Below are 17,329 nucleotides of genomic sequence, written 5' to 3' on the forward strand. Positions count from 1 at the left end.
CGTGCACCCACACAGCTGTTAAATTGGGAGCAGTTGTGTCCATGCAGCCACTCCGTCCCAACTGACATAAATGGGACTGCCTGCACAGGAATGCACAGGTGCATGCTCCCAATCAGACAGACCCTGAATTCAGACAGTGTGCGTTCAGGGGTGCACACCCACACAGCTGTTAAATTGGGAGCAGCTGTGTTCATGCAGCCACTCCGTCCCAACTGACATGAATGGGACTGCCTGCACAGGAATGCACGGGTGCATGCTCCTAATCGGACAGACCATGAATGCAGACAGTGTGCATTCAGGGGTGCGCACCCGCATGGCTGTTTAAATTGGGAGCAGCTGTGTTCATGCAGCCGCTCCGTCCCAACTGATATGAATGGGACTGTCTGCACAGGTGTATGCTCCCAACTGGACAGACCCCGAATGCAGACAGTGTGCGGTCAGGGGTGCACACCCACACAGCTGTTAAATTGGGAGCAGCTGTGTTCATACAGCCACTCCGTCCCAACTGACATGAATGGGACTGCCTGCACAGGAATGCACGGGTGCATGCTCCCGATTGGACAGACCATGAATGCAGACAGTGTGCATTCAGGGGTCCGCACCCGCATGGCTGTTAAATTGGGAGCAGCTGTGTTCAGGCAGCCACTCCATTCCAACTGACATGAATGGGACTGCCTGCACAGGAATGCATTGGTGCATGCTCCTAATCGGACAGACCCATGGTGCAGTGTGTGGTCAGGGACGCGCACGCGCAAGGCTGTTAAATTGGGAGCAGCTGCTCTGTCACAACTTACATGAATGAATTTGTACCGACTCTGACTTACTAGGAGACGCATGCATCTGCTCCTGAGGAAGTGGATTTTAAACCACAAAACGTGTCGAGCCTGTTGATGCAATTTTACTACACGTTTCTATACTTCAATCTGTTTGTGTTATGTATACATTGTTATTTGATATACTCATACATGGGGTACAGTAGGGTAATGACATGCTGAACATATCACCTATCAGGGATCGAGATTATACATGTTATATTCTATGCCGATGAGCTCTTTATAAAATCAGCTCTTAATCCCAGTCTTCTTTTTGATTAGGTTACTGCCGTATACCCATTAAAACCCATGTATCTCATTTAAAGTCCCAACCCCTCTCCTCTTTGCAGCTGACATGAATGAGACTGCCTGCACGGGGATGCACAGATGTTTGCTCCCAATTGGACAGAGGTGCGATTCCAGGTGTACAAAACTGCTGCATCCCAACTGACCTGAATGGGACACCTCTGTATCCTGTGCAAGAAAACACGGCCCTCGCACGGGCAGACACTATAGAATGCTCATGTCAATGAGGCCTAAACCAGGAATTTGATGAGTGAAATCGCTGGTTGTGTGATGTCACAGGTAAGTGCAAATCAAAGAAAAACAGGCTGTACAGAATTAAAATCAGTAGTAAAGCGTCTTTCTGAACTTGCACCTACAGGTAAGCTTACAATCAAGGCTTACCTGTAGGTACAATGAATATCTCCCTAAACGAGTACCATTTAGGAGATACTCACATCAGCAATAGCTGATGACATCACCTGCACCTGCGCAGTGATACTCTGCATTGCAGGGCATACAGTATGCCATGGAATGCAGAGCTCCGTGTTGCGGCTGGGAGTGACGTAAAAACAAGTTGCAGCCTGCAAACCCGGAAGAAAGACCAGGCAAGCCGTCATGTCATGGAGGTCGCTGGAGGGCTCGGTTTGCAGGCAAGTCTGTCCTAACGTGCTAGTATGCAGTGCATACTAGTACATTATGTAACAAACCTGCAGTGGGCCCAAAAAAATGTTTTTGTTTTGGCCGATTACTAATGCTTTTAAAATCCTTTGGTAGGTATAACAGTAAAGATATGTATTTCAACTTTGTATTTAGCAATTTACTTGAAGTTCTATTTTTGCTAATTATCTATTTGCTGCAAGATTTTGCAAACTAACTAAATGCAAAAAATATTTAATATAAAAAAATTCTGATTGTCAAGCGCTAGTCACAAAACAATCAGAAAATAATTATTTTTTTTTTTTTAGAAGCTATTTTAGTTAAAAAAAAAAAAAAAGACATTTCCATGCTCAACACTGATTTGTGCTACAAGAACTTTAAAAAAAAAAAAAAAAAAACCTTCAGCAACAAGCGACTCATCTTTGGTCCTTAAAAAGGTAAACATCTAAGCATACAGAAATGACTAATGTCCGCTCTCGGTCGCTGCTTCATTTCTGCGTTGTCTCAAGGCACTTTCGGATTCGGGTGTGCTTGGAGATGGTATGCTTGGAGGTGGTGTGTGTGTGCCAACGTCTTCTTCCTCTTCCGTCCCAGAGTTCTCTGCTGCAGAATTCTCCCCAGAACCCTCAGCATTAGAATCTCCAGTTTCTTCATTGCCCTCTGCTTGCTCATCCTTCTCTTCTTCATTGTCTTCTTCGCTGACATCATCGTCGTCGGACACTTTCTTTTCATCACCAGGATCCTTCTCTACCTCCTCAATGTCTTCCACAGGAATGTCTGAAATCGAGAGAGAAAATTAATTGTTCTGTTGAGTACACAATTGCATGACCTGTGTGGGGGGCTCTTTGGAAGTTGCAGAAAGTGTCAATGAACTAAGAGCCCTCACAGTTGATTGGGAGCTACAAGACGTCTGCCGCGGTGGCAGAGGGGACTTGTAGTTTCTACATGTACAGACTCTTGTAAAGGACACGGCTCTGTGGGCGGAGCCCTGCCATTTGTAAATTGCGACAGCGGGTATGGGGAGAGGGGGCAGATCGGGGCTGCGGCAGGAGGTGACGGAGCATGTTACACCCTAAATATGAGTGCAACATGAAAGCAAGCAAAATATGATCTGACACATAACTCCTATAATTACCTCCATCCCTATATAAATAGATATATAAAAGCAAATAGTTGTTGGGACTTTAAATGAGGTTAAAGATTAGCACAAAAAGATATATTTGTTTAAATCCAATGATACTTTTATTTAGCATCTCTTGATTTTCAAAAATAAATGTAAAAGAAAAAACAATTGTAATACATATGCATGTGCGGAAACTGACACATGATATTTTGTAAACTTCACAATGCTTCATTTACATATAAAATCAAGAAACTAGATCAATCTTTTTTTATATAGAAACAATTAATACAGAAAGCAAGCAAAATAGCCATGCTGTGGTTATCTTGACACGCGATGTCTCGTACCTCACGTTGCCAGGTTGACCAATCCGGTTTCTATCTGACGCTGAGGGGCGGTCTTACTTGACCCAGTTCCGGCCATATGACCGGATACGGGGAACGGGCATTTCCGCCCTGCTATTCAGCGTCCTCATGGCGTTGGAATAGACCTGCCATTGCTCGCTGGGATGCCGAGCCGAGGCAAAACGGGACTCTCTACACTGCTTTATCAACACAATTCTATATGGATGATTTCTTTATGTTCCTCCTATTGGGTATATTCAATTATGCATTCTTTGATTTGAGCACTTTTTCACATATATGTCTATTAGTATAGCACACATAGGTGTCTTTATTACCTATATAGAAATTTTCCTTTCTATTTTTGATACTTTTCATTATCTTGGGCACTGTAGTCCTGATCCATCTGTCTACTTGATATTCACATTCTCGGTTCTTCATTCTTGGGTGACACATTAACCACTTAAGCCCCGGAGGATTTTCCTGCTAAAAGACCAGGGGGTATTTTGCGATTCGGCACTGCACGACTTTAACGGACAATTGCACGGTCGTGCGACGCTGTACCTAAACGAATTTGACGCCCTTTTTTTCCCACAAACAGAGCTTTTTTTTGGTGGTATTTGATCACCTGTGCGATTTTTTGATCACGCGCTATAAACAAAAAAAGAGCGACAATTTTGCAAAAATAACAATATTTTTCACATTTTTTTTTATATGAAATTCCCCCCCAAAAAAAATGTAAAAATCAAAATTTTTTAACATTTTTGGCCAATTTGTTTTATCCTACCTATGTTTGGTAAAAAAAAAATCGCAAAAAGCGTATTTTGATTGGTTTGCGCAAAAGTTATCGCGTTTACTAACAAAGGGAAAGATTTTTGTCATTTTTGTTGTTTTTTTTTTTTAGCGCGTAATGGCGGCGATCTGCGTTTTTTTTGCGGTACTGCGACATTGCGGCGGACAGATCGGACCCTTGACTGACATTTTTGACACTTTTGGGGTTACCAGTGACATTTCTACAGTAATCAGTGCTATACATATGCACTGTTACTGTAAAAATACACTGGCAGTGAAGGGGTTAACTTTATTTGGGAGGGAGGGGCTGTGTGTGTCCCTAGGGGCGTGATTCTTACTGTGATTGGCTGTGGCTCTAGCTGTAAGGACACTGATCAACGGATCTACATACTAGATCCGTGTAATCAGTGTCTTTACAGCGAGGAGAATGACAGGCAGCTTGTTTACACAAGCTGCCTGACATTCTCCCTCTTCCCCCGACGATCGCCGAGTGGCCGGCGGACATCGGGTCCGCTGGTCACACGCGCGGGGGGGGGGTGCGTGACCGAGCGGGAGCGCGCCTCCGCGGGGGCGCGCTCGCTCCCCAGACCCTCCCAGGCTAGTGACGTTAATTAACGTCACTCTGCCTGGTAGGGGCTGACCGCCGCAGCAAATCTACTTGCGGCGGTCGGCAAGCAGTTAATATTTTTTCCAAAATTATCAATTATTATAAATTCCATTTTTATCATTATATTATTAGAATATATATATATATATATATATATATATTCCTTTTTTCTTATAGATTTCTTTGGTTAAAATGTGTCCCCACCATTTCTTTTCGATCCTATTTGTGATATCAGATGTTTGCCTCCACTGGGACAATTCCCTTCTCGAGTTGGCGGTCTATGCCACAGCCCCGGATCAGGCGTTGCTCAGAGCGTCTCCGCTCTTCCTCTTCGATGTTGGGGTTTTTTAGACAACAATATTCAGGAATTGTTAACCCGATCATCGTATTTTTAAGGTAGTTAATATTTAACATCTATTCTCAAATAAATTCATTCTGATATATGAGATATATGCAATTAATGCAAATTCCTATTTTTAGATATACATCAATTTGTATCCAAGCTCCTGATGAGTGGACGGAGGTCCACAAAACGCGTCGAGCCTACTAGAAATCAAGATGTTTAATATATTGGATTCATTATTGAGAGATTTTAGTTCTTTGCTACTGTATATTTTATGATAACGTTAGATGTATTGTCAAATGTTTCTATATACAAAAAGATTGATCTATAGTTTCTTGATTTTATATGTAAAATGAAGCATTGTGAAGTTTACAAAATATCATGTGTCAGTTTCTGCACATGCATATGTATTACAATTGTTTTTTCTTTTACATTTATTTTTGAAAATCAAGAGATGCTAAATAAAAATATCATTGGATTTAAACAAATATATCTTTTTGTGCTAATCTTTAACCTCATTTAAAGTCCCAACAACTATTTGCTTTTATGAGTGCAACATGATCCAAAAAGTCACGGTTCTAATCCCAACCATGACAATACCGACTTGAAGTTTGCATGTTCTCCCTGTGCCTGTATGGGTTTCCTCCAGGTACGCCGGTTTCCTCACACACCCAAAGACATGCTGGTAAGTTAATTGGCTCCTGTCTAAATTGGCCCTGGTATGTGTATGTAGGAATGTGAGTTAGGGACCTTAGATTGTAAGCTCCTTGAGGGCAGAGACTGATGTGAATGTTCAATACTTATGGAAAGGGCTGCGTAAATTGACTGCGCTATACAAGTACCTGACAAACAACAAATAAAGGCTAAGTTTACTTTTCATTTAACTACTTCCCTTCTGGTCGCCCGAGAGGGGGGGGGGAGAGGGGGGGAGAAGAGCGGGGGGGAGGGAGAGGTGGGGAAAAGGGGGAGAGGGGGAAAGTGAGAGGGACTCTCCCTCTATTCAGAGGAAAACAAAACACAGGGGCAGGTGGCACAATGACTGATCACTGGATTAGCCAATCAAAGACTATCATGGTGATCAGGTGACCTGGACCCTGGAGTTCCAGGCCCTAAATTGTTAACATGGGACCCAGGAATCCCGGTGAGACCCCGGTCTCTGTGCTGGGAGTGTGCTGTGCAGCGCACTCCCATCACAAAGACACATACGCATATATGCGGCCCCCAAGGAAAAGCCCAGTTCAGTGAGGCCACATATACAAGTACTGTTGGCGGGAATGGGTTAAGAAGCCCACAGAGGATTAAATTTTTTTTATTTATTTTTTTCCCCTTCCATCACGGGTAAATAAAAAAAAAAATAATCACTAGAATTTCCCCATTTACAAAGTCAGTGGAGGATCCTTCCTGGCCGGCAGAATACAGTGCTTACTGCTAATGGCTGTAGCCACCAGCAGTAATCGCATGTAAAAATTTGACAGGCTGGTTGTACGCAAGTTGACTGATGGATTGACTTCAGTACAATCAGCCCGCCCATACAGGTCCCTGCTGAACAGGCGTGAGATTGGATTCATCTATGGCCGGCTTTACCCTAGGTTCACACCTGTGAGGCCACGCTGGCCACGGTTTGCGCAGGCACGAGAGCCCATTTATTTGAATGGGCGGCAGTGCCCTGCAACACGCAGGAAAGAAATCCCTGTACCACGTAGGAAATTGCAGCCTGCATGGAAACCGCAATTACAGCGTAGTTCCCAGAGCGGGTGTGATTTTTAGTGGAGGCGGTGTGCCATTAGGAGTAATGGGCTAGTGAAGTTAGTCATTTTTTCTACTTGACAAGAAGAGGACCCAGCTCCCCTGTATTTCCAGTGCGTGCGGGGTGCCATTAGAATTAGCAGTTCCCACATTTCGCTGTGCAGGAGGTTGAAGCAGGAATTTGTGCAGGTCCCGCAGCGGCACCACCCACACAGGTGTGAACCTAGCCTTACCAAGCGCTCCTACAACCTTCAGTGGGCTACTCATTTCTTCTACACAACAAGAGCACTTCAGTTCCCCTGTATTTTCCAGTGTGGGTTGCGTGCCATTAGTAATAGCATTTCCCGCATTTCCCTGTGCTGGTGGTTACAGCTGCGGGAATTTGTGAGGGTCCCACAGCGGCACTACCCACACAAATGTGAACCTAGCCTTATGAAGTCCTCCTGCAAGCTTCAGTTGGCTAGTCATTTCTTCTACATGAAAAGAAGACTGCAGCTCCCCCGTATATCCAGTGCAGGCAGTGTGCCACTAAGATTAGCAATTCCCTGTGCAGGTGGTTGTAGCTGCAGGAATTTGTAAGGGTCCCGCAGTGGCACTACCCCCACACAGGTGTGAACTTAGCCTTATGAAGCCCTCCTGCAAGCGTCAGAGGGGCTAGTAATTTCTTCTACATAAATGGGACTCCAGCTCCCCCGTATAACCAGTGCGGGCGGCGTGCCATTAGAATTAACGGTTCCTGCATTCACCGTGCAGGTGGTTGCAGCTACGAGAGTTTGTGAGGATCCCACAGCGGCACTACCCACACAAATGTGAACCTAGCTTTATGAAGTCCTCCTGCAAGCTTCAGTTGGCTAGTCATTTCTTCTACATGAAAAGAAGACTCCAGCTCCCCCATATATCCAGTGCAGGCAGTGTGCCACAAGGATTAGTATTTCCCTACCGAAATTTGTGAGGGTCCCGCAGTGGCACTACCCTCACAGGCGTGAACCTAGCCTTATGAAGCCCTCCTGCAAGCGTCAGAGGGGCTAGTAATTTCTTCTACATAAAGAGGACTCCAGCTCCCTCGTATAACCAGTGCGTGCAGCGTGCCACTAGAATTTCCGGTTCCTGCGTTCACCATGCAGGTGGTTGCAGCTACGAGAGTTTGTGAGGGTCCCACAGCGGCACCACCCGCACAGGTGTGAACCAAGCCCTATGAAGCCCTCCTGCAAGCATCAGTGGGTTAGTCATTTCTTCTACATGACAACAAGAGTACTCCAGCTCCCCTGTATTTCCTGCAATGTGCCTCTTGCTTGTTCAGAATAAATCACACAGGATTTCTAGTGCAGATAGTTTGGCGTAAGCTGGCAGACATATGGAGTTTTCATCCACAAAACGCAGTCACCTCTACAGAAACACACATATGAATTTCTGGTTTTGGGAAGGTCTTTGATGTTTACATGAACATATGGTATCCTTAGAAACCCAGAAGAAACAGATCATTATTCTACCTCAAATAGAACGCTTATGAAGAACATACAAGCTAACAGGAATTGTAATTCATTATCTACAAACACACGGATAAGGATCGATGTTCCCCTCCAGCTGTCTGAGGATCTGAAAATGATGAACGCTTGGCGAAGGCTGATAGTCTTTATTTGGGGAAGAAAGGGTCCCTATACAAAGGAGATAATATTCTTATGGGCATAGGGAAGCGATTGCTACACCGAGTATTCAGAACTGGAAACAAATGCTATTCATATGTAAAAGCTTGTCTTTTTTGTAATCTATAATGACATCTGTGCCATTTTCCTTTTGTTGTTTTATAATGATCAACATTGACATGTATTACGTCAATCTAAAAAATAGAAAATAACTGTAGGATAACTGGGATAAGTGCAATGCTTTGCAGTAAACTATTCACATCAGGCTCTTTTTGGCAACGCTTATAATTTACATATGGACTGACTTCACATGTTGCCCCCAAGGACTGGCGTCTTATCAAACATCCAATCAGGCTTCAGGATTACCTTTTATTAACCATTTGCTGACTGCCTAACTGTAATCATACATCATTAGTTTGACGTTAAAAGCAGAGTTCCGGCCTCAAATACCTTTTTTAACAAAAAATACCCCTATAATACTAATCCATCGCCCTTTACAGAACCGCTATTCTCATACTTACAAGGTGTACAGTATTGGATTTTAGTCAAAATCTTACTTTTAAAAATGCTGTCTGGGCGCGGCCATCTTGGATGTGGGCATCTGAAGCCGCAGTGTAATCTGCTGTGTCCTTCTTCCTGATTCCAGGGAGTGTTCTGGGAGTTCTTCCTGATTCCAGCCTCCTGGGAGTGATGACAAACAGCTCCCAGGATGCAATGCAAAGGTGGAAGTGATGTCGGTGGCCGTGGCCACAGAGGGGGGAGAAGGAGGAAGTACAATCAGAAATGCCCTGAAAATAAGGTAAGGGACCTCCGAAAAAAATTGAAAATGCCCAATTGTTGATCAGCATAGCGAGCACTCCAGGAATCACTAAAGTTGCAAAACAGGCCGGAAATCCACTTTAAATACCGGGGTAGATGCCATAACCCCGGTATCTTTTTTTTTTACATAGGCGGCTGGCTTTCTGACAAAAGTGATCCCAGTAGCCCCAACCTCTCATGGTTGCCGGGCTAATGTTACCGATCGGTAGCTTTGGGAACAATCTGGTGTCAGCAGGGTTTTCCATCGAGATAAGTGATGGCTAAATGGCCACTGCTCATCTCTATGCCCTTGGGAGGACTGGAGCGACGTCAAAGCTGCTTCCTGTTCTCTAGCCATGTAAACATTTTGATTTTTTTTCTTAAAATCAGAAGGTTAAAAAAAAAAAAAAAAAAGTTGTCTTTTGCTTTTAACCTCCCTGGCGGTATGATGTCAGGAATTATGTACCAAAAGCGGTACAATTTTTTTAAATATATATATATATATATATATATATATATATATATATATATATATATATATATATACACACATACATACATACATACATATATATACACACACACACACACACTCACCACTCACACACACTATATATATATATATATATATATATATATATATATATATATATATATATATATATAATTATAAAATATAATTATAATATATATTATATTAATACTATAATTTAGAATTTACAATTTATAATATTTGATATTTTTCTGATACTAAGGTGATATAGTGTAATCCTCTCAGATTACATTGTATCACCTCCTTTTTATGGGTTTGTGTTTTGTGCAACTTTTGAATTTCCCTCCCAGTTCCGCTCCCATGCACCATTGCTGCTGCAGGGAACGGAACCAGGAAGTCATCAGAGCGATGGAGGAGTGGCGGGGATCTCGGATGGCGATCACAGCAATGGGAGATCATCGCTGGATCGCCAGGAGAAGGTAAGGAACCCCGCTGCAGGCTCTGCACATCTAACCCAAGCGTGACTCGGGGATACTGATCCTAGCATGAAAAAACCACCACGAGTCACGCTCGGGGTTACCACTAAGGGAGTTAAGGGTAGGGGAGAGACCCCAGATCATTCCATAAAGAGGACCTGTCATGCTTTACTGTTATCGCAAGGGATGGTTACTTTCCTTGCAATAAAAGTGAACAAATTATTATTATTTTTTTTTTTTAAAGGAACAATGTAAAAATATAAAAAAAATAGAATCATGGAATTTTTGTACTTACCGTAAAATCCATTTCTCTGAGTTCATTGACGGACAAAGCTCTCCATTATTCAGAACCATAGGGTTATATTACCCTCTACAGGAGTAGGACATTAGGCAGAAAGAGAGACTTGGCTAAGCCTATGTGCAGTCCCAGGTGGTATACCCCCCCCCCCCCTCTCTCTCTCTCTCTGCTATAGGTCTTCAGTTTAGTAACAAGCAGTGTCAGAAGTATAAAAACTACACAGAGGGGTGGGTGCTGTGTCTGTCAATGAACTCAGAGAAATGGATTTTACGGTCAGCACAAAAATCCCATTTTCGCTTTTGTTCATTGATGGACACAGCTCTCCATTATTCAGAACCATAGAGACGTCCCCAAGCAGTGCCAAAACATGTGGGGTGGGACAACAAAAATCCCAAGGCTAAACACAATAGCCAACCGGGTAAAAACAGGAGCTCAACAAAAAACTGGAGCCCAACCTGAACAATACACTCCCAAAAAAGGAACAGACCCTCTAAACAGCAGCCTGTAAAACTTTGCGGCCAAAGGAAGCATCTGCGGATGCCAACACATTTACTTATAGAATTTAGTGAAAGTGTGCACCAATGACCGGGTGGCCGCCTTGCAAACCTGCTCCACTGACGCCTGATGATGGACCAAGAAGCACTAAGCGCCCGAGTAGAGTGTGCAGTTACAGGTAAAGAAGGAACCTGACCCCTGATAGAATAGGCCTGAGTCACCGTCTGTCCGCTTCTTCTGCGACCATTTCCAGATGGATCAAACAGCCCTTTCCGTGGTCCATCCATGCTCACAAACCGTGAGTCTGACCTCCGGAAAGACTCAGTGGATGCCAAATACACCCGAATCGCCCGAACCACATCCAGGGTATGCAAAGCAAATTCCTTAGGATGCTTGGGCCTGGGACACCGGGAAAGCAAAAAAATGTCTTCATTCAAATAGATATTAGAGAATACCTTAGGAAGGAATGACTGATCCCTGGGCCTCAGAAAATGGGACAGGCAGGAAGGGGGGCCCCTGACAGGAGCCACCACAAGGTACAGCCCCCACCACAGTAGATCGCTGGATGCGAACCCCCCAGCCAGCACAGCACCCTGCCCCCACCCCAGGAGGTGGACCAGGCCACCCCACAGCCCCAGCGCAAGTGAAGGAGGGGGTAGGGGGGGCGAGATGGCCCACAGAGATCACCATAAGGGGGGGGCACCTAACAGGAAGGAGGTGAACCCCAGGGTCCGACCATCCCACGGAGGGGCCCACGTCCACTCAAAAACCCTCCAGAGGGAGAAGGGGGGGGGGGGCAGTAACTGACCATAAGGGAATGTAAATATAGAAAAAACGACTACTCTTACTGAAGAAAAAAAAACAGCTGCTGGCACTACAATACAACAATATTGTGAAAGCAACTAAATATAAACAGTGCCGCGCTAATCATGTCTTTAGGCTGCATTCACATGTCAGCGTATGGATCGCGGGCAGAATCGCCGCGATTCCGCCCGCGATCCGGAGATTATTGCCCGTGATTTGCAATAGCACCCCAAACGCTGAGCGATGTTGCCGCGATTTCCACCTGCCGAATCGCGGTAACATTGCACAAAAAAAAAAATCGCGGGACGCAATACGCTCCAAAGAAGCTCTTGTACTTTTTTGGGCGTAATGCGTCCCGTGATTTTTTTTTTTCTGTGATGTTACCTCGATTCGGCAGGCGGAAATCGCGGCAACATCGTTCAGCATTTGGGGTGCTATTGCAAATCACGGGCAACGCACAGGCGTCCCGCGATTTGCAATAATCTCCGGATCGCGGGCGGAATCGCGGCGATTCTGCCCGCGATCCATACGCTGACATGTGAATGCAGCCTTAGTGCAGCACTGTTTTATGTTTTTCAGTTACTTACCATACCAGGAACCAGGTGGGCACCGCTCCAGACAGAACCTCCTCTCAATAGAAATGGGGGGGCTGTCAGCCAGGAGGAAAGCTGCACCTCAGGCCGAAACCCGGTCGCATGTGACCTCGCAAAGCGTTTAACTTGCAGGCCAGCCCCCGTCCGGTGGGGCTATATTGCGGCCGACCTAGCGCAGAGCTGAGGTCTGCACGCGCTCGCTGGCAAGACTGGGATGACCATTGGATCTAGGATTATCCAGCCTGTCACCCAGTCCAGCAGTTCATTGTAGATCTCACAGGAAACCGTAAAAAAGAAAAAAACAAAACAAAAAACCGGAGAAAAAAAATCTTTCTAAAAAGAAAAAATTGCCAGAACCAGAGATCCCAGGAAGGAACTGGGTCCCTACTCCTGACTAGGCAAAAAAACAGAGTACCTATAGCAGAGAGAGGGAGTATACCCCCTGGGACTGCCCATAGGCGTAGCCAGACTTTTTTTTATGCCTAGTGTCCTATCCCTGTAGGGGCAGTATAACCCAATGGTTAAGAAGATCAGTAGCTGTGTCCATCAATGAACAAAAGAGAAAACGGAATTTTTGTAAAATCTTACCGTAAAATTCCTTTCTCTGAGTCCTCCGACAGTCGCCGCCACTTCATAATCTTCACTAATAGGGGTAATTGACCTTTGCTCCGCAGGAGCAGCTAGGCAACAAGATTTGTTAATATCAAAGCTTTTAGCATATCCCACCCCTAGGGGGTGGTCCCTTCAGTCAATACCGCCCTGCTTCCAGCATTCTTAACTCAGTTTCAGTAGCATAGCAGTAGAGTACATAAGCAAACCCCAAAAGAGGGGCGGGGGCGGCGACTGTCGGAGGACTCAGAGAAAGGAATTTTACGGTAAGATTTTACAAAAATTCAGTTTTCTCTTACGTCCTCCGACAGTCGCCGCCACTTCATAATCTTCACTAATGGGGACGTCCCAGAGCAGTGTAGACATGAGGGGTGGGAAAAAAACGCAGCCGCGCCTAAAGCAACGCAGTACCCACATCAGAGAAAGGAACCTTACCAAAGTAAGAGAACCAACCTGGCAACAGGAAAACGTGCTCAACAGGAGCAACAACATAGGAAGAACAAGTAACCCAAGGGTAAAAACACCCCAACAGCCAAGGGCCCAAAACAAGGGACCCTAAGGCACTGCCGCACTAAGAACTTTACGGCCAAAGGAAGCATCTGCCGATGCCTGAACATCCACTTTGTAAAATTTGGAGAAGGTGTGAACGGACGACCAAGTCGCCGCCTTCCACACCTGGGCCACAGAAGCCTGATGACGATAGGCCCAAGACGTACTCAGAGATCTGGTAGAGTGCGCCTTCACAGGGAAAGGAGGAACCTTCCCCCCACAAAGTATAGGCCTGCACAATCGTCTGTCTGATCCATTTGGCGATGGTAGCAGCCGACGCCGCCATGCCCTTCCGAGGTCCCTCTGGAAGGACGAATAGGGAATCCGACTTGCGAAAAGACTTAGTCGATGACAGGTAAACCCTGATCGCCCAAACAACATCCAAGGCATGCAAAGCCACCTCCTTCGGATGCTTAGGCTTCGCGCAAAGCGAAGGCAAGACAATGTCCTCATTCAGGTGAAATTCCGAGATCCTCTTCGGAAGAAAGGAAGGGTTAGGTCGCAAGACCACCTTATCCAAGTGAATCATCAAGTAGGGAGAGCTGCAGGACAAAGCTGCCAGCTCCAACACCCTGCGAGCCGAAGTGATCGCCACCAAAAAAGGCAACCTTCTTGGACAACAGAGACAACGAGATCTCCCTGATCTTTTCAAAGGGAGCCTGTTGTAACACGGACAGAACCAAGTTCAAGTCCCATGGAGGCAAAGGTTCCCTCCTAGGAGGGGCCAAATGTCGCACCCCCTGAACAAAGGTGCTAACCAATGAATATGACGCCACAGGGCGTTGAAAAAGAACGGCCAGCGCAGAAATCTTACCCTTAATTGTGGCCAGCGCCAAACGCTGGTCCACTCCAGTTTGGAGGAAAGCTAACACTCTCGACACCGAGTATGAGCGAGGGGAATACCCCCTGGACTCACACCAGGCAAAGTACGCTTTCCAAGTACGGTAGTAAATTTTTCCCGAAGAGGCTTTTCTAGCCTTGATCAAAGTGGGAATGACCTCAGGGGAGAGACCCCTATCCTTCAGGACCTGGCTTTCAACAGCCAGGCCGTTAAAGCCAGCGACTGTAAAGCAGGATGGAATATCGGCCCTTGAGACAGAAGGTCTTCCCGAAGCGGCAGGCGCCACGGAGCGTCGACTGCCAGATTTACGAGGTCTGCGTACCAAGACCGGCGAGGCCAGTCCGGTGCCACCAGAATCACTGCGTGCGGTTCCGAGGCCAATCTGCGAAGCAGCTTGGACAGCAGCTGAATCAGTGGAAAGGCATACATCAGACGATACTGATGCCAGGGCGCCACTAACGCGTCTGAGGTGTCTGCCCGAGGATCGTGCATCCTTGCCACGAACCTCTCCACCTTGTTGTTCAGACAAGACGCGAACAGGTCCACATCCGGAAGACCCCACTTCGCGCACAACATCTGGAAGACATCCGGGTGAAGGGACCATTCTCCCTGGTCCAGGGTCTGGCGACTCAGATAGGCCGCCTGCCAGTTCTCCACCCCCGGAATGTGCACAGCCATTATCGCCTGGACGTGCGTCTCGGCCCACGACAGAATGTTGTTTACTTCCCGAGTAGCACAGGCACTCCTGGTGCCCCCTTGATGGTTGATGTAGGCCACCGCTGTGGCATTGTCCGTCTGAACCCGAACCAGACGGCCCTGAAGCCGTTCCGACCAATGCAGAAGGCAAAGTTTTATCGCTCGCAATTCCAGAATGTTGATCGGAAGGGAGGACTCCTCCTCCGACCAAGTTCCCTGGGCGGATAGAACGCCCAGAACACCACCCCAGCCTGGAGCCACCACAAAAGACCCCTTCGGGTGTGGCGGCTCAACGAGATCCGCAGATCCAGAGATGGCGGACGTCCGTCCCACTTGGCCAAGATCTCCGCCTGAAGACCCCGCGTATGAAACTGGGCGAAGGGAATCGCCTCGAAAGCCGAGACCATCAGACCTAGACATCTCATACATGTCCGGAGGGACGAGCACTGAGTGTCCCTGAGGGACCTGACCTCGTCCTGAAGTGTCCGGAGCTTGTCTTCCAGCAGGAAGACCCTCGCTTGAGCAGAGTCCAGGATCATCCCCAGGTAGTGAAGACGAACCGACGGACACAACGTTGATTTTGGAAAATTTATCGTCCAACCAAACTCCTGCAGAGTCTGCACCGTGGCGGACAGGTCGTTCACCAGGCCCTGACTGGTCGCAGACCGAAGCAAGATATCGTCCAGATATCCCAAGACAGAGACGCCCTGGGCTCTCAATAAAGCCAGGACCGGCGCAAGCACCTTGGTGAAAACCCGCGGAGCCGAAGCGAGACCGAAGGGTAACGCCACGAATTGGTAATGATCCTCCGCAATGGCGAATCGAAGGTACCTCTGGTGACCCTCGAAAATGGGGAAGTGAAGGTACGCATCCTTCAGATCGATGGAGGCCATGATTTCCCCCGGACTCAGGGCAGCCACCACTGAGCATAGGGATTCCATGCGGAACTTGCGAACCCGCACAAAGCGGTTCAGAGCTTTCAAGTCCAGAATCGGACGTACCTTGCCCTCCTTTCTGGGCACAGTGAACAGATTGGAGTAGAACCCCCGAAATCTGTCCCGATGAGGCACCGGAACCACCACTCCCTGGGCCCGCAGGTCCCGCATCGCCAGGTGCAGATCCTGCAAACGCTCTGGAGACAGCTGAAGATTTGAGGGAAAAAAATCTGCTCGCCGGCCGAGAGAAACTCGATCTTGTATCCAGATCGAACGATGTACTGAACCCACCTGTCCCGAATGCGGGCCAGCCAGGGTTGAAGAAAACCGAGCAAACGTCCCCCCACCCCAGAACCGGGTGAGGGCGCCCCTTCAGGCCGAATTGGTATGGGCAGCGAACCCGGACTGGCCGGACTTCTGCTTCCCTGCCCACGGCTTCTTCTGGGAGCCCTGGCCCTTGAAGGGCTTGCACTTGTATTGTGACCGAAAGGCACGAAAGGACCCCTGAGAGGGCCTGAACGAGGTATTCTTCTTACCGCGAACAAACTTATTCTTGTGAGTTTGGGGTAAGAGTGCTCTTACCCCCGGAAATTCCCTTTATCCGAGTATCCAAAGATTCGCCAAAAAGGCGAGATCCCGCGTAGGGAAGATTAGCTAGAGTCTTGCGAGAGGATTGGTCAACCGACCAACATTTCAGCCATATCAGGCGACGGTTCAACACCGCTACGCTGGAGAGACGTGCAGCCAAAGGGACTAAATCCAAGTCCGCATCGCACAAATACATGACACCCTGATGAATTTGATCTACCATAGCCAACTTTTTCGGCGGAGCAGAGTCAGCCACCAGGATGCGCCTGAGCACCTGCGTCCAATCCGCAAAAGCTTGGGCTGCCATAATGGAATCAAAAATAGGCTTCAGCATAGAACCAGCAACCGTATAAGTATGACGGGCCAGAGACTCCAATCTCCTGTCCGTAGGGTCCCGGAACACCGGGGTATCCTCAGCAGGAATCGCAGTAGATTTATTCAAAACTGCCACCGCGTGATCCACCTGGGGCGGCACACACCAACGCTCATCAGTGGTGGGTGTAAATGGATAACGCAGATTGAACCTACTTGGCACAGTAAAGGGCTTCTTTAAATTGCGCCATTGCTCATCAACAGCGCGCTGAAATTCCGCAGGGCAGGGAAAAACCTGCGCTGATTTGCGTTTCCTTTTAGTCCCATAAGAGGACATCAAAGCAGGAGGACATGGTTCATCCTGCAGATGCAGTGTTTCCTTGATAGAAGTAATCAACTCATCCATGAGTGCAAGCTCTTCAGGCGAGCCAGGGGGAGAAGTGTCAACTCCTTCTACCTCAGCCTCCCCCTCAGACCCCACAAGGTCCAGAGATGA

At 47.1% G+C, this 17,329-nt stretch overlaps 1 protein-coding gene across 1 annotated transcript in view; it reads right to left on the reverse strand.

Annotated features, from left to right (window-relative positions):
- Window positions 1–2,217: 2,217 nt before the first annotated feature.
- TMX4 (thioredoxin related transmembrane protein 4) overlaps window positions 2,218–17,329 on the reverse strand; it is a gene marked incomplete at its 3' end in the record, with an annotated part of 111,710 nt that continues 96,598 nt past the window's right edge. The window contains exon 8 of the mRNA XM_082250618.1: window positions 2,218–2,531. Coding sequence (XP_082106744.1) covers window positions 2,218–2,531 — 314 coding nt within the window. The remainder of the gene's footprint in view (window positions 2,532–17,329) is intronic.

This window comes from Pelophylax lessonae, assembly GCF_965119305.1.
Source record: "Pelophylax lessonae genome assembly, chromosome: 3".
NCBI classification, from domain to species: domain Eukaryota; kingdom Metazoa; phylum Chordata; class Amphibia; order Anura; family Ranidae; genus Pelophylax; species Pelophylax lessonae.